Source organism: Protopterus annectens, chromosome 17.part0, assembly GCF_019279795.1.
Source record: "Protopterus annectens isolate FY-2018-M chromosome 17.part0, PAN1.0, whole genome shotgun sequence".
NCBI lineage: Eukaryota > Metazoa > Chordata > Ceratodontiformes > Protopteridae > Protopterus > Protopterus annectens.
The window spans coordinates 125944011-125962753 of NC_056751.1; the positions used below are offsets into that span (position 1 = coordinate 125944011).

The window sequence follows — 18743 nt, forward strand, 5'->3', positions numbered from 1 at the left end:
CATGGGGAAAACATGATCAAAGTAAAAAATGAAAAGCAAACAAGAAATAAGCTCAAGATGCATTGCTTAAAAGGATTACTGTACAGGTTATGGACCATACAATTGGCATTCTGTTTAGTTTACGAGTAAAGCCTGCAGAGATGACTGGAAGTCTCCAAGTGTAATGAGCTTCTTAAAATAATGTAATCCTGTCCTTTATTACAAATACTGTCATGTGCATTTCAATACCCAAGGCTTATACATTATCTAGTTAAGTATTCTCTACATGGCAACAACAGAAAGGCTTTCAATGTTGGCAATTCTTTAACAGTATGCTTATTAAAGCCTACTTGCATCTTACGATCTCAACCAAGCTTACCTGATGGTCATTAAAGTATTGCTACTTAAAGAGCAACAGGCACTTTGAGTAATAAGCATAAATCAACAGTACAAAAAATGACAGAAACCAGACCATTCCGCAAAAATCAAGGACAGATGAAAAGCCACTCTAGTACTTGTCTACCTTGGATGGGGGGGTACTCTGCACATTTACACTGCATAACTACTCCTTGCCTTGCTTCGACACATCCAGAGTCGCTACATGGGGGAGTGGGGTGCAACAAGTATGTCACAATTTGAAATGTCTCTGGCTGATGGCCCCGACACATTTGTCATACCTCTCAACCTCAGAGCAAGAAATCTGAACAAAGCCATACAATGAAGTGGGACAAAGGCCCAAAAATAAGGACAATTTTTAAATATTGCTCTTATAAACTTAGATAATAGAATAGGTCTTGCATTAGTATGAATTTCCTGAAAGGTATGAAATCTGAAATTCAAATGTCTGTCATTTTCTAACTTCAGTCTTTAATTTATTACTAATTTGCCAAAAAAAAGTTTTATGAAAAATGGACCAAAAATGTGATGTAAAAATATAAAATAGCCACACAATACAGCTGGGAATCTGTCAAAGGGGGGACACTTTAATATTAGTACTGCTAACTTGAGCAGCTGACAAAATAAAAGAATCTACATAAATTTCTGAAATAAAAGTAATCTATAACTCTTAGTTATTTCTTAATTATAACCCTCCATGTTTTCTTCCAAAATTGCTATTTTGCGGAGGGATTTAGGGGGAAGAGCAACATTTTGAGCCAAAATCAGGGACAGTTGAGAGGTTTGGCTATGCCTAATTCTGTAAAGCAATTTATTTGCATGTACCTCTGAACCTGTTAATGCAATAAATCTGGACAAGGCCAAATATATTGGGGGAACATATAAACAGTACTAAAAATTGCTCTTGAATAAACTGAGACAGTTGATAGAACAACAGGTCTTACTTTAGCATGCATTTTTCTGAAGGTTATGAAGTCAAACTCAGTGTGTCATTATTTAATGACTTAATTCCTAAATGATTTGCCAGTAAACCACAAATTTTGAGGAACAAACCAAAAATAAGAAGCAAAAATCTATTCATTCTTTGAAAATCTGGACAGTTGGGAGGTATAATTCAGCTGGGGCTGTAAGTTTGCTGCCCTTCCCCCTCACAAAATTATGGTCGAATGGAGCCTCCCCCTGCAGCCATTCCAATGATCCATTACTTGGCTATTTCACTCCATTTACCATAAACACTAATGTGCATACTGGTTTACTTCTATGATGATTTGGACTTCATTTGAAAGTTTTATTTTGCATTTTACAGCACAAACACTAAGGCATCTGCTAAACAAACTTGGCATTAAAACTTCTGCCCTTGAAACTCATTCATTGAAACCCACATTCAAAGAAAATACATTTTGCCAGTGGCAAATAGATTAATTCTGGGCTGTTTTCAAATCCTAGGCCCCTTGCATATGAAACATACATGTGCTCTTTGATGCACCTTCCTATTGTTTTGAACATTTTTCCAGTAAACTATGAAAACGCATGCACCAATAATGACAAAACTGCCCAATTCAGAACATCTTTCCAATAAACAAACAAAATGCATGCACCCATAATGACAAAACTGCCCAGTTCAACACATTTCCATCATAAGTCTACTCAAACGTCTACAGTCCATTATCAGTAAATATGCACAATTCTAGTCCACCATTATCAGTAAATATGCACAATTGTACAGTCCACCATTATCAGTAAATATGCGCAATCTCTGAAGTAAAAACGTCTAAATCCACATTAAATAAATCTGTTGCTAATGAAGAGGTTGCTGCTAGCAAACACCTTTTATATTTCATGGTTTCATCGAAAGCGTCTGATGCCCCGGAGGAATAAATTGCCTATATTACATTAAAAATGATAAGCTAGTAATGCAATAGGAAATGGATGGCAAACTGATAACAGGCTCATAGTATCTTAACTGTTTCAGTATGGCAGCATTCACCCCTTGTGGGAGCAGAACCAACAACCTTCTGCATCAAAAGCAAGTACACAACCTGTTGTGCTATTAACAATGCAAGCTGACTTGGCATAAGCAGCACTAAACTTCTCTTCCCCTGCAGCTCTCAGCCCCTTGTAAAATCTACTCTACTCAACTGCATCTCAACTTCGCAGCACAAGGAATCTGGAAAAAGCCAACTTTATTGGGGGGGGGATCAAAAGTCCAAACACCAGGGACACATTAAACATTGCTTGTATAATCTTGGAAAGTTGCTAGAATAAAATGCTGTTACCACCATAAGTTTTACTCCCAAGGTCTCTGTGCAAAAGAGTCAGAGCAACATACCACTATGCCAAATCACCTGCTTTGTGAAAGAAAAATGCTGTTACCACCATACATTTTACTGTCAAGGTCCCTGTGCAACAGTCAAAGCAACATACCACTACGCCAAATCAGCTGCTTACAAACCCAGTAATGAGGGAATATAGCCCTCAAACATATTCAGTGAATTCAGTTCTTGCTATAGCTGTCAACCTTAGCACAAAAAACCTGGATAAAGCCAATGGGGTAAAACAGTCCCAAAAATAGGGACACATTTCAAATATTCATCTTATAAACTTAGAAAATTGCTAGAATAAAAGGTTGTGTTAGAATAAAAGGTTGTTGCTATGTATTTTCTGAAGAATATGAAGTCTGAAATTACTTCTGATGGAACAAAAGAATTTTCAGCAGTAGCCCAGGGAGAAATACTGCAGACACATGTCTTTGTAAAATGGCAGGACACCAGAGCAAATCCACACAAACATAGGGATGAAATGCAGACTACACACAAGGCACCCCAGCCAAGAATCAAACCAGAAAACCTATAGCTGTGAGGCAACAATGCTACCACTGCACCATCAAATATGCAAGGAATTTAAACATTCAGAAACCTGAAGTCTGAAATTCAAATGCCTGTCAAGTTTATTTAACATTTGTTAATCAGGACAGTCTGACTTGGAACAAAAACAATTTTCAGCAGAGGCCCAGGAAGAAGTAATGCAGACATGTCTTTGTAACCTGGGAGGACACAAAAGCAAACCCACACACACAGGGAAGATGCAGACCCCACACAGAAGGCACCCCAGCCAAGAATCAAACCTGAGAACCTGCAGCTGTGAGGCAACAATGCTACCACTGCACCATCAAATATCAAGCATTGCAACATTTAGAAGCCACAGATATGAGGAATAGATCAGATCAAATGTGAGGCAAAAATCTGCAATTTTTTTACAAATGGTGGTGGGTAGGGAATTCAGGTCCTGAACACCTGCATACAAGGTACAGGGTTCAAGCCTGAGGTGTTCCCTACCACACCACCATGAGTTTGTTGTAGCCACCAGTATATAGCAACTGGGGCATTTACACACACACCCCCCCTACCTTCAGACTCCATAGTGACACTCCAAATCGCTTCAGTACATGTAGATCCCTTGATTAAATCCAAATCCCTTCAGACTCCATAGCGACACCCATAGCTCTGCTGCCTGTGCATTACATCCACCATGTGAGATCCCCTGACGAGACTTCTGGAGCACATCCACCACCCGAGATCAGTGACTCCAGCCCTGCCTGCCGACGTTGCAGTCTGGGTCCGATCTGTTTCCACTGATAGTCTATGCAGTTAAAACTGCATAGACTTCTGGGATCTCTGCTGTTGCATGTTTCCCAGTCCGGACTGCTGCTGAGATGGTCTGCGCATGCTCCAGACTGTCTCAGCAGCAGTCCAGACTAGTGCGCATGCGCGAAAGTCTGATTTTTTTTTTTTATTTTTTTATCTGCGAATTTTAAATTGTTTTATTTCTTTACTTTTCTTTACATCTGGGGGGGCTGCAGTCCAATAGCATGGGTCGCCCCTGAATAAATTTAATCCTATCAAGGTGTAAAGAAATGACTTGAGATTTTACTTTGCAAGATTCAAGAAAGCAACTCTTTGACAGCGGTTTCCTTGGGGTTGATGGCGTGTGCTGTGGCTGATGGGGTGTGCTTTGGCTTATAGGGTACACTCTGGTGCTGTTCGTACAGAAGTACCAAAGAACTTTTGCTTCCAATACTTGTTGCTGTCTTGTAGCATTTCCTAATATGCAAGCATGTTATCCACCTACATCAAGTCAGATCACTAAACATCACATCATTTTAAGAAATGGCTGTTCAATTTTGTGTGGTCCACTTTGTGATTTGCCCTGGAAGACTTTATCCAGGAGTTTGGTAATTTGTCTGTACTGTAGGGTGAAGCCATAGACCTTTTAAATAAGCCCTTAAAGGGGTTTGAGTTTACTGTCAATTGGACAGTACATTTTACTGACTTCTCAAGTTAGTCTACAGTGGCCTACATGGTCAAATGGATTTTGCAATGCAACCTGCCATGCTAAATGGAAATCTCCTTAATGGAAATAAACATTTCCATTGCTGTGAGCTGCAAAAGCCAATCCATAAACAAGGAAGCCTACTATTTTTAACTGGCTGTTAACCTCCCACTTAGTGGATAACCATTATTCTTCCCATTAAAGCAATTTTTTGCCAGACTTGCATCTAGTACTGGTTTTAAAAAGATAGCCCAGGATATCGGTAATACAGTAAGTTGTCCTTCAATGCAACTTTGTGGCTTTCACAGCTAGGTTAAGTTTTGCTGATGGGGGTCCTTGGACTATTTACCAGTTCATTCTTACAACATGGTACAGTTGCATTGTCTAAGACCTCCCCTACTAATTACAACACACTTGAAATGTTTCTCTTGTGGAAGTGATTGCTATGACTGAAAAAAATACATTGAAATTGGAATGGTTTAAACAAGCTTTCTACAAGTGTGGTCTTCCGCTTGTTATATTAGCCCATTTAACAGTTGCATTCAAACTGAGTCACTGAGTGCTTAGTGAAATGTTAGTGATAGTAACCCTTCTGATTTCTTCAGCTTTTTTGAGCACTAATGTAGGTATCTGATAAGTGCTGGATCAGCTTTTCCAGAATTTTACTGGGGCTAAATCTCATGTACTATCTGGACCTCATGCAGCAAGACAAGCATATTTCATATTCAAGAAGTCATGGTGATAGTTTTGCTGGTAAAGGGTGCTTTGAATGCTGGGCATACTGTGTCCCTGTTTAGTGTAAGATGCTTCAGCACCTGCAAAAGGAGCACCATGAAAAATGTTAAGATCACTATTGCAGTAGTCCTCACAAATGGGACTTTTTGCTGGAATACCAGTATTTCTCTTTAGTATACAAACTTTGGGCTCCATTTTCATGCAACACGCATGCACGTTTATTGCATTGTAAGTGAGTTATAGGGAATGGGATTACAAATTATGCAAGCCAGTTTTAATCTCACTAAACTAAAGTAATCCGACCTGTCTGAACAGGTATAAATCATTGGTTTCTGCTAAGAGTGGAATTGAAACAGCAGGCTCAACATTTTGAGGCAGTTTCAGTGGCAGTGAAGAGTAAATGTCCAGTGTGGATTAAAAACAAATCTTAAAACATTTTGTGGCCAAGGTTCATAGGTGTGTACTAGGCTTACTACCACTAGGGCCTTTTTAAGCCTAGCCATGCATCCCAAATCTGACAAGTTCTGGTACCATTGAGAAGTGTAAGCAGGGGTCTGGGAGATGAACTGTTTACAGGCTGCTTCTGTACATTAGACATGGGTGCCAAAATGGGGATGAATTTCCATCCAGTTGTCCAAGTTGCACTTGAATTGGGTTAGGGAGGAGCTCTGCTTTATATGGATGAGCCTGCTCTAGAGAAAGGGGTAGTCTCTGGGATGTGACTCTCTCCAGCAGGTCCTATTTATATCACAGGCAAGGTTTAAGTCTTTACAATGGGTAGTTCTGGTGCTGTTTCATGGATAATGCAGGAGGTCCACCAGGGTGGGGTCCAGCATTGCCTTGTATGCCAGCCATAGATCTCCCCTCAGCAGCCTGTAGAAGACTGATTACAGGGATAGGGCTTTGAGGGAGTCTGCATAGGATTTGTTTATGCCCTGTATTCTTTTAGTGAAGAACCTCTGTTCAAATTGTTGGATCTACCTGGTTAGGTGCATATCAAAGGGCGCATTGTATGCAGTGATCTGAATGCTGAATACAGTGCAACAATGACCACCTCAGACCTAGATGCCCTACCTTTGTTTCCAAGTTGCACAATATAAAATGATTTCCTCACTACTATAGACATGTGGTGATGCAAGGCATTATTACTGTACATAAAAAGTCCCTGACTAATTGGTCAGCTCTTGGGTGTGTTGTAAATGGTTAACATGGTTTGACTTCCTGAGGGATACTGTTATGCATTTTTTGGCATTTAGTTTTAGTCCATGACTGACACAACTTACTGTCAGCCCTCCCTGGAAAACAGTGTTGGGGGATTCTGACTGCTCCTAATTTGCAGTTGTCAAATTTGGTTATCTAGAGGTACTTGACATTGGCCTTCAGAAGTAAATGTCCAAGAGGAGGCTCTGACTAGCCTCTTAGAATTAAGGAGTGCACTATTACAAACTTCCTGGTTCCTATCTGTGAGCCATCTGGCTATCCTGTGGGTGATGCAAGGCTTATAGCTAACCTCTTGAGTTTATCAATAATTCTAGAGTGGGGTATTGTCAAATGCCTTGACCAGGTCAAGGTAGGCAGTGTACAGTTTCATTCTGCATTCCTTTGGTGACCACCTCAAAGTCCAACAGGTTGTGTAGGCATGACCTGCCCTTGGTGAAACCAAATTGGGTTGGGTCCAGTGTCTAGGAGGTTTCTTATGTCATCACTGAGAATTTCCACAGTAATTCTCTGTGGCTTTGCATACACTAGTGAGACGTGGGTCTGTGGTTTCCAGGGTCTGTAGATGGCCTGCCTTTCTGCTGTTGCTGTTCTCCATTTGTGAGGCCCTAAGCCTGTTTGGAGGCTACATTTAAATAACAGTTCTTGAGACTGAGGTCATGATCTGTTGTCAGTTTTGATTTTATTCTCTACATATGGGTTAGGTTCCAAGCACCTGAACAGTCTTGGCCATTATAACCGCTTGCGCTGGCAAAAAACTCTAGCTTTACCCTTACCCAGAATGCTTCTCTCCCAATTACCTCTGATCTTATTTGCCTCTTCCTGATGAACATGTTCACCATAGCTCTCAAGCTAAGAAAAATGTAAAACGGCAGCAAAACACAGGAGTATGAGTTGGCAGAATAAAATCCACATAGTCTTCGTAATAGCACAAGGCAGGCAGTCTTCACTTCACCAAAATAGAGAAAACAGTCTTCACTTCATGGATAAAATGAAATTTTCTTTTTTATTCGACAAGAACACAAGTATGGCAAGTGCTTTCACCCCACTGGGCTTCTAGCCAAAACACTAAATTTCTTAAAAGTTCCTAGTTACTTCTATTCTTATACAGGAGTTTTAATTCTTGGGTAGCAGTTTGTGACATAAGAAAAATGTAAGTTTTTTTTCTGTTTCACTTAGTATCTTTTAGTCACTCCTTTTAAAACCCTGCCTGCTGTTTCTGTACTGTCTGAAATTTTCCTTATTTACATGGTGTAATCATTGGTTTTCTCAATTTTCTTGACTTTCTGTAAAAATAACTTTCTATTTACTGTTTAGTAGTGTGCAATTATAGGTGTCCTAGTTAACTCCCCCCCTCCCCATTGCGGACTACTTCTATTTTGCCCATCTTAGTGGTAGATAAACCAAAGGTCCCATCTGGTTTCAAACAATACCAGAAATGCAGACACAAGATACTGATGTCAGATAACCACCAGCAATGTCTATTGCCTAAACCTTGTCCATCTGCAGTAAGGCTCTTCAATTTGTCATGGTTTGTCGCAGGGCACTGGTGGAAAGGAAACTAATCTTGAAAGATACAATACCCCTGCCAACAGTGAAGCCATATCTGGACCAGATGAAACTAGGAGCTACACTTGGGTCTTCCCCTTCATCATCCTTACATTTCACAGGGGTGTCTGTGCCTTCTACAGTCAGCACCACCTATGTAAAGGTCAAAATCTCTGCTTCCATCAGTATCTTTGGAACTGACTGCCTCCACACCTAAATCTCTGGCTCCAAAGGGTCTTGTGGAACACTGTATCACAAATTACTGTTGCAGATGCCTGCCTCAATGCCAACTTTGGCACAGTTTACAAGTTGAGGAACCAAGTATTGACTCTTCAGAGAACTTCGTATTCTCCCTCATTTGATCCCTTTTCTGGGCGACTACCTTGTCACTTTTTGGAGAGAACAAAATCAAGCTCTACCATGTCTGTTCCAGCAAAACTTTAAGCAAAGATGAGAGGCTGGTGAATAAAATAACTGGGCGAGAGGATTGTCTGGTACTTAACTCCAGTCACATTGGGTATTGGAGCCAAACTTTCTTTCATCTCTCCAGGTTTTCCTCCTCTGACTTCATTTGAAGCATTAGTCTTCAGCTCTGAGTCTCCCAGTGCTGACTGCATTGGCTCTGGAATTATCCACATCTTTGGAACTGGTTTTTGCTCTGAAAGCTATGGTTCATTCAGAACCAGAACTCTTATGGCAGGGTTGGTCCTGTCTACTCTGAGGGGTAAGAGTTAACTCCTATCTTTTCTTTTTTGTGTTCTGTGCACCTTAGGGCATCTGCATGGATCAGTTCAGCTCTGCCTTGTGTATCTCTTTGGAGTGAGGAGTGGTCACTGTTCCAAGGCATTGTCCTCCAGGCTCCCTTCCCTCTTCAGTGGGGCCAGCTTTCAAGGCGATGGAGAAGCTGACTGCTGTAGTCATGATCGACACTTGCGTCAGAGCAAGTATCCCTTTCTTCCTCGCACCAAGATACTAAACATGCACTCCCACTGGGTTGGTGGGATGCCAAAACCTCAGGAATCCCATACAAGTTATTTCCTCTTCTGACAGATCATGCTACTGAGGACGTCCCTAAAGAAAAGAATGCAAGAGGAAATGTTTGGATTCACCAGAGGAATCTATCACTGAAGAGTTCATGCCCTCCCCGTCTCTACTTTGAGACATCCTAGAAATACTGAAGCAGAGGGGTGGTTGGAAGTCCCAAAATCCTCCTGAGGAGTCTGCACCTGCAGATGTTTGGCACAAAACCATCTACCTCTGGGGTGACTCAGCCTACTGATGAGCTCATCCAATTGATCTCTCAGTGGGCATGGAAGGCTCCTGACACCATAGAACCTATTCCCAGGGGACCTGAAAATCCTATCAGCTCCCAAAGATAAACCGTTCTGGGCTAAAGGGTTAGCTGTGGATGCCATGGTCATGGAGGCAGCCACAAAGGAACTAGTCTAGTTCCTTTTATCCATCCACCCAATAGTGACTTGGGTGATGGATAGGTTGACCTTTGCCTTAAGATGTTTTAACTTTTTGGCACACTTCATCAGACTCCAGTTATCTGATCAAGGAGTTTAGTTACCCTGGCAGGATCTGTATCTGAGGAGGTCCAAGACACGTTTGCTTCCTAGTTGGCTACCCTGGCGTCTAATTGCATGAGGCTTATTGTTCATGCAGCTGAAGGGACCACCAGAGCAGCAGGTTCCAGCATTGCCATTAGGAGGTGTGCCTGGATGCACCTATGAGACTTTGCAGAGCCACTTAAGTCTTCATTCATCAATGTACCCTTTGTATTATCCCTTTCTGGCCCAAAAGTTAAAGAAACTCTATGCAGGTATGGAAAGGATGGAAAGACCCTTTCTGTTGTGGGCATGCATTTTTCCACTCCCCAGGGATCTTGTGGAATCAGAAAGGTAGTGTAAAGATGTGGTTTATAAAATCCCAAGTGCCATTTCAGGACATGTTGGACGTAGTTTCTGTAGGAACAGTGGGGGGAACCTCAATGGAAGATGCCACCACAAAGCAGATGTGGTCTGCAGAGCCAGAGTTTTGAGGATTTTTTCCCAAGAAAACCCTACCAGTATTGCTGAATGGAGGCCCAATTGTCTTCCTCTGGAGGCGGTTGGGGGCACTTATCCCTGCACCAAAATGCCTGCCTACAAATTGGCTTCTGATACCTGGGTGCAGAGGATCATTTCCAGAGGCTGTTAAATTCCTTTTTCCCTCCTTTCCCTCGTATGCTAGAAAATCCATGTTCCATTCAGTGGGGACGAGCAGTTTGAGATCCAAAAACTGCTACAAAGTCATCAGTCATCCCATCAGACCAGATAGAATCTGGAACTTAAGATTCTTTAGTGTCAAAAGACAGGGGACTGGAGGCCAGTTTTGGATCAATGTGTACTGAGCAAGTCCGTCTGTCAAACCAAATTCTGGATGGTCACTGTACAGTCCATACTTCACTTCTGGAAAAGGACTGGATGTGCTCAATATATCTTCAGGATGCATGTTGTATAAAAATGGACAAATGATCCAGAAGGTTTCGCTGCTTTCTGCTGGGAGCCAATTGCTGTCATTTCAGAGCTCTGCCCTTTGGCCTCACCACAGCCCACAAGGTGTTCAAAATGTATGGCAGTAGTAGCATCAGCTCACTTTGACACTGCAAGGATTCAGTGTTTCTGTATTTAGACGATTGGCTCATACCACCCTGACCAAGCACCAGTTACAGGTGAGAGATCATGTACTTCATCTGCTCCTTTCTGGGAATAACTGAAAATTATGAAATCAAAGATGACCCCAACACAGAATTTAGAATTCATAGGAGCACTGCTAAATACCTGTACTTCCATAGCATCTCTTCCTCTCCTGTGAGGTTACAGAAAATAAAATTCAGGTCCAGATCAACAGGAAAGTGCTCATTTAGTCTTACAAGCACTAGGCTCCATGACCGCAACAATAACTCTGGTTCTCTTAGCAAGATTTCACAAGAGAAAATGGCTGCTAGCATCTCAAAGGTCGATGTTACATCAGTCCATGTTGCATCTGATCTTTATCACCAATCTTTGCAGAAAAGATTTAGCCTGGATACACTCCAAGGACCTTCTAAGCTGTTTATATCTAAGCACAGTCCAAAGCCATAATGACCATAGACACCTCTCAGATCGGATTGGGGGAGCATTGTATAGAAAGGACTTTCCAAGGAGCTTGGTCCCCTGCTGATGCCAACTTGCATATCAATGTCCTGGAGTTAAGGGCAGTGCTTTTATCATTGCAAGCCTTGTTGTGATTCAAACATGTCAGTGGTTTGGTACATTAAACAGAGAAGAACCTCATCCTTTCCCCTTTGTCAAGGAACTGTGTGGGAGTGGGTGATTTCTTGCAACCACTTTGATAGCAATGCACATTCAGGGGATTTCCAGTTTGATAGTAAACTAAGCAGGTGTATTCTACATCACAAGTGGTGTCTCAATCCAAAGGTGACAGATTTTTAATCTGTGGGGCCAGCCTTACTGTGACCTTTGCTTCTCCCCAAAACAAGTGCAGCAAGTATTTTGGCCTGATCTCTCCCCCCCCCCCCCGGGTGAGTTCCCAGGCTGCTGTGCCTTTCTTCTATTTTCCCTAATTCTGAAATTGCTACAGAAAACAATTGGGCTGATCAGCAAAGTAATCCTAACTGGCTTCGGCAGATATGGTTCACTACCTTTGACCTTGCCTGATTCAACAACCTTGGATTCTGGACCAAGCTCCAGATCTGCTCTCCCATCCAGAGGGACCAATTCATCTGAACATTGCAAATCTCAAGCTGACAGCTTGGTTCCTCCACTTTGATAGCCAGGCTCCCTTCACTTTCTTCCGTAGTACACCATATTCTCTTGGCATCGCATAAACCAGCTACATGCAAACTTTATGCTAGTAAATGGAGGTTTGTGGGGCTCATGACAATCTTGATCCCTTTTCAGCCTTCCATTGATATCCTAGACTTACTTTTCAAGGCAAGCATTTCTGTCTACCATACAAAATTCAATTAGCTATTCCTAATTTCCATAATGGTTTTATAGAATCCACCTTGGCTTCTCATAAGCTTTGCAAAGCTTTCTTAAAAGAAACTTACTAAAACCCCCTTTCAAAGATCCTACCTCACCCTAGGATCTAAATGCATTACAAGCCATTGTTCATCCTCCCTTTGAACCATCTGCTGAATGTGAATTAAAGTTTTTTTTCTGGAAAACTGCCAGGATTTCAGAAATACAAGCCCCATCTTGTAGACCTCATCTGATTTTCCAGAGTTTCACTGAGAACCAACCCTTCCTTTTTACCTAAGGTAGTGTAGAGACCAACATCAGACTATTTACCAGTATTTTTCCCAGTTTTGCTAACAAATGCTGCTTACATTTATTAGATGTTCACAATTGCTTTTCTATCTGCACAGAATTAAGAATTTCAGAAAATCTGACCAACTATTTGTCCCTCATTGACAAGATTTGGACAACTAGTGAATGTGATGCTAGCCAGATGTCTCAATGAATGCATTTTTTTATCTAAGAAAATGAACTTGCCCAGGGCTTTAAAGGCTCACACTACAAGAACTGTAGCTACTACATCATTTTTTCAATCTAGAGCTTCTATGGATATTTGTGCAGCAACTTAGGATACCCCTCATACCTTTATTACCCATTACAAATTGGATATAGGCCCCAGGGGAAGAGCATCTTTCTCTGCTATGGTGCTTAAGAATATCCTCCTAGAGTTCTCCCAAGGTCCTAGGTAGCTGGGGGGGGGGCCTGTCCCATATGCAGAGGATAAAATGAAAATTGGCATCAGAAAACATTACCAGAGCTAATCTTTAGTTTAGCAAGCCCTTACAGCTATCTCTACCTACACATTAATTCTTGGTAGCGAAGACAGTTTCTAACTGCAGTCTAAATTTCTGCTTTGCCATGTCTAACCCTTGTCATTTGCTCCCCAAACCTTGGCTCAGTTGCATACTTTCTACACCCCTACTTGCAGCTGCAGTATTGGTAAAATCTTCCTCCATTCCCATGTTGGCTTGCTTCTTAAATACAATCTGTATGGTGGTTAAGGACCTGTCCAAAATCCTTCACTCGCTTGGAACTCCTCTCCCCAATTTCATTATCCCTTTCCACTTTGACCTATAGCCTTCTGCTTGTGTTATGAATAGGAGCCTTATTTGTATGGCTTTAAAATATCCATGCAAGTCGGGTATTCCTAAACCACCTTGTTCTGTGAGGAGAATCTGCTTATTCCATTAACTCTTCCCCACTTCCCTTCCATATAAAGTAATTTGAATCTTAATTATGGCCGCCTAAATATCAACTGGATGACAAAATATACCTGCTATAAAACTGACTAGAAACATTTCTCTGCTTTTATATTACTGTCTATAATAGATTCCAGCTTTTCAGTTTTTGTACTACATTTAGTCTTTTCCCCCATATCCTAATCTGGCACAGTGAAGTACATTTTCATCCATATACCTTAATACTTTTACATACCATAAATAAAGGAGTTTAGACAATTTATTGCCATAGACTTTCAGCTATTGGTCTAAATGGACTTCTCAAGACTTGACAGTCTGTGTTCCACAGCAAAATATTCTTTTGTGGATTTAAGTGCAACATTTCTAGAGATCTAACTTTATACAATACCAATGTCCCCGAACTCTAGTTCCTTATTTTCTTTGCTAATGACTCTAAATATTAAGCAAATTTTGAAGGAGGAAGAAGACAACCTTGTCTGGCTCCATTGTTCATGAACAGCTCGTCTTGAGAGGAACCCTCCCATGTTCTTTTCTCTGACCGTTCATATCCTCTTATAGTCGAGGAATGTGAATGCTGCTATTGCCCTACTTGTAAAATCCCTGGTGCCTCTACTAATTGTTTTTCTCTGCATTAAGACTCTCCAACAACAATGTTCTTGCACTCTCTCTTCATCATTGTTCTATTAACAAATGTTTTCTTTTCCTCCGCAAAAGCACATTCATCTATATCTTTCAATCTTGGCAGCACCTTTACCATTCTTAGGTTGTACAGACAAGCACTTTAAATTTGAAATGGGTGTAATATGAAACTGGGTCTAATGGGTTTCAACTTGGGTAGTACAGCTGCCATAGCTTTCTAAGATACTGGCACTCCTGTTAAATACTGTTAAACAAAACCTTAGATATTTATCACTTTCTTCCCTCCAAGCTTCTATCGGAATACAGTTTATTCTTGGATATCTCCCTGATTTTATATGCAATCATTTTTACCTTTTTTTTTCTAATTTCTTCCGGTCTTGACTATTGATCCTCATCTGGCTCTGACTGTAGCATGTCTATTTGTTTGCTTTTTTGATTCCTCTGCTTTATACAAATTTTCATAACTTGTCTAGTTATTTGTTAAGCTGTTGTGCTAAAGTTTGTGGCCTAGAGTCATCAATTTCTAAACTCATGAATACTAAACTACCCGTTTATTTTTCCTTTAGCACTTTGCAGTTGCTCCTTCCTCTAAATTGTAGTTTTTCTCCATCTTATTCCTACCATGTTTTTAAACCATTTTCACACACTAGCTTTCCCTTCTGAATGCATTTTTATCTTCCCTAACTTTCTCCATCTTATTCCTACCATGTTTTTAAACCATTTTCACACTCATTAGCTTTCCCTTCTCCCTAATTGTTGAAGCATTTCTATCGCCCCTTCCATAAATTATTTCTAATTGAAGTGCGGAAAGTGCCAGTATATTTTCATTATCCTCCATCTTCATCTTTTTAATTGACACGCGATTTTGAAATGTCCATTTGCATAAAATGCATCTGGTCCCATGAAGATCTATCCTGGGGATAGTGAATTGTCTGAATTCCTTCTACTGAATTCATGTCTTCATGTTCCCCTTCTTGGTCCTCTGTAATGCATCACATACTTACTATTGCAAATCTGGTTCCGTTCCCCACGTATGAATGTTTTACACTGGAAGCAGACTTCTCCCAAAATTTTCTTGAGCTCAATAATAGCAGTTTTACAAAAAATATAAACTTATTACCTTGATGACACGCTTCTGCAAATTATCACTTTCCACAAATCTACCATTCTATTTCTTCTGTCACTACTGGAGCCTATCGATCAGTATTGCTCCCCTTTCCTTTGTCCCTGATGTGCTAAATATCCATCCTGAAATCCTATAAATTCGCATGCTCACTTTTCAAATGTTATCCTGCAACGTCGCTATTTGTATTCTACACTTTGTAACCTGTAATGTCATTTATACTCTTATGGACAGAGTAGTCGCCACAATAGAAAGATGCTGCTGTTATACATGACAAGTTCTTTGGAATGTGTATTTCCAAATCTTACCTCATATGCACCCCCCCAGTATTTGACAGGATAACTACCTGCAGTTGCTGCATTTGAACTTTGTCACTTTGAAGACACTTGGCTTCAAATAAAACACTCAGACTTAACAGATTTAGTTGGAACAAATGCAGAAAATTGCATTTTGAAAAAATACTCCTGATAGAAGTTGCCCCAAATCACCTGCTGTACCCAGACATTACCAGATTTAAAATTAATCATGGTTAGGTGCATGTTAAACCTGCATTCCACTTAAACTAATACTGTCTGTTCTCCCCTTTCCAGATGTAAAAAGCAGTGATTAAACATTAACTTTCAACTTTAGTGCATTTAGTTGAATAGACAATTTGGTTTATTTAAAATGTTAAGGCTGCTGGAGAGTAACTACTTGTATAACTTCTTGAACTTTCAGACTTCATTTATTTTCATTGAACTGCCTGCCAATGTAATTTTAAAACATTGCATTATCTTGTACACTTGAGTGTTCAAACCTCAACTGCTTGCATTGCAAATTTTTTTAACAGGTAAAACTACAGTAATGAAAACACATCTAGTAATTTTGTAGATGCATGAATTTTGTTCCAGCCATCTCATGATGGCTTATACCTGTAGACTTTTTTCCCCGAGCCACCTCTGATAATGGTCTTCACACTCAAATGGACTAGTAGTCCCTGTATCCAAAAAAGTGATTAGTGTGAATATTGCACAATTGTACAAAATGAGATGTTCTCAATTAGGTTTATTTAGAAAGGTTCAGTTCTTAATGAAGGCATAAACCCCAGTTGTAAATATATCTGGAAGTCTTATTTTTTATAAATTTATCCACTAATGTTTGAGAAATGGATGTCTATTTGAAGTGGACCTGCCCTTCCCAAGACTGAAGTGAATGAGATGGAGATAAGTTGCTGGTGTCTGTAGAAATGAATTCTGCTTTTATATTCCATGGCTTTGCATATGAAAACTGAACCTATTTTCATTTCCTGCAGTGAAGTAAAGATGGCTAGGTGAATTTCTGCTTACATTTTGAGAGCATAGGTCAGAGTTTTGATCAAAATTGTCTATGGAGTCTTGGTTCATGTAGTTAACTTTAGTGTATTTATAGGTGTGAAAGTTGTAATGCAGTGCATCCCCACTGGTTACGTACGGTACATGGAGCTTAAGTTTATCCAAAATACTGCAATGTGAATACGACTTTTTAAAACTTTGAAAGCTGTAACACTGCTAGGCAATACTAAATATGTTTTCTTTTAACTGGTTGAAAAACTTGTGTGTGGCAGCATGATGCATAGTGTATTGCAGCTTTTAATGCTGCATTACCATCTGCTGCCTTTCTGTGGTGGTCACTATTTCAGATGGTCAGATATGGATGCAGACATTCATCTTGAGAGAAAAGCACAAGACTGACTCATTTCTCACTGAGAATTTAACTGCTCTATGTACTACCAGCTGCAGAAGTGTAGAAGCACCATGTATTACTAGGTTTCAAAGGCTTTAAAGGTCACCAGCATATTTAGTTCTGCAGACAGGCAGAACCAATGAGCCCGTGTGTAAAACTTGCAGCTTTAAAAGAAGCTGCAAATTTCCTTATGCCACTTAGTGTGGAAGAGTGAAGTTTAACTGCATTTTCTAAGCTCTTACTTTGCCCCTGCCAGCTGACACTGTTCCCTGTTCATCCTAGTGCTAGAACCTACTTTCTTATGCATAGAAGTGCTTAAGCTTTTAAGTACTCCCAAGTGCTGTTCTTGTGGGTGCAGATGTGTTAAATTTATCCCGATTGTTGGGACATAATCACAGTACACCATACACTGCAAAACTTTAGGTGCCTTTTTTGTGAGATGCAAGTTCTGCTGAAGCTCTAAAGTTTACTTTCCATAAGTCTTGGAATTGCTCTAAAATAAAACCTGTATGGTCTGATGCCCTTATTGAGTTCAAACCTATTTTCTAAATTGAATGCGTTTAAAATTTCCTCCTACAGAAAACTAGCCTGATCAATTTCTGAGTGTAGGAGTTAAGTTGTGTAGTTATCCTTGATAAGCATACTCCTGTGGACATGCTTTATATTCAGAGCCTTGATGCAAATTCGCTGCCTAGGGTTCTAAATGTGGCAAGTATTTCATGGGATTTATTAAAGCTTTGATCAGGTTTTCAGATGACTGCATTGTTTATACTGTAATGAAATTTTGTGATCTACATCTTCTCTACAGTATTGTATACCACTTTTTGGAAGTGTCCTAGCTTTATAGCTCTGCATTTTACTTTTGTCTTGCATGTGTGGACATTACAAACCAAAGTAATTGCTGTTTTGTATATACATTTACTCAAAATCTTAGGCTGTAATTCTCATAGCTGACTTGAGTGTCTGGGAGGTTGAAATGCAGCCTTTGTTGAAATGCAGCCTGAACCTTCTCTTCCATTTAGATGTATTCCAGTGTAAGGATGGGAAGAAATGTATTAGAAGGGACTTTCACTGTGATGGAATACAGCACTGCAAAGATGGCTCCGATGAAGAAAACTGCTGGAAAGCTACAGAGAAATGCTATTTAATGTGCGATGACAACATGCGGTGCATTCCAGAGAGCTGGCACTGTGATGGCCACCCAGATTGTGTTGACCAAACAGATGAGCAGCACTGTGGTAAGTGTCACTAACCCGAATGTTTGCCAGTAGTATAAGATCAGTGTGTTTTCCACATTTGTTTTCTGAATCGCAGCACTGGTAAAAATAGGTTTTACTTTGAACTGTCTTCTAGTGATTAACTGGCTTTGGAACCCTTGCTGTTTAGGTAATACTATCTAATGGTTCCCTCACGAGGACTTCTATAATCAGCTTTGTATGTTGCCCTTTTTGTTCACAGGTAAGTAATAGGCTCCCTGCCATTGTGGGCCATTTTAAGCCTAGCAAATATCCCTTTTGGAGCTTGAATTAACCTATCCCATTTGGTGTTAGATTGACCTTACCTCCCATAGTTGATATTACCCCTGGTGACTACCTGGGATCATATTGCAGATCATTTGAGGGGACCAGTGTATTGGATAAGCATTTTGGAGTTTCCTCTGTCCATTAGTACAGGAGGCAGTTCTGAGATATTGTTCCCATCCATAGATATAGGTTGCACTTGAATATGGGCTGGGGATTTTTTTTTTTTTACATGGATGAAGGTTCTGTTCCAGAACAGTGGTCTCCTCTGAGATATGCTTGTCCCTTC

At 40.4% G+C, this 18743-nt stretch overlaps 1 protein-coding gene across 1 annotated transcript in view; it reads left to right on the top strand.

The window, feature by feature from the left end:
* Positions 1 to 18743, top strand: part of LOC122791800 (low-density lipoprotein receptor-related protein 2-like) — a 1119352-nt gene that overhangs the window by 597891 nt on the left and 502718 nt on the right. Inside the window, exon 17 of the mRNA XM_044059752.1 lies at positions 17957 to 18172. Coding sequence (XP_043915687.1) covers positions 17957 to 18172 — 216 coding nt within the window. The remainder of the gene's footprint in view (positions 1 to 17956; positions 18173 to 18743) is intronic.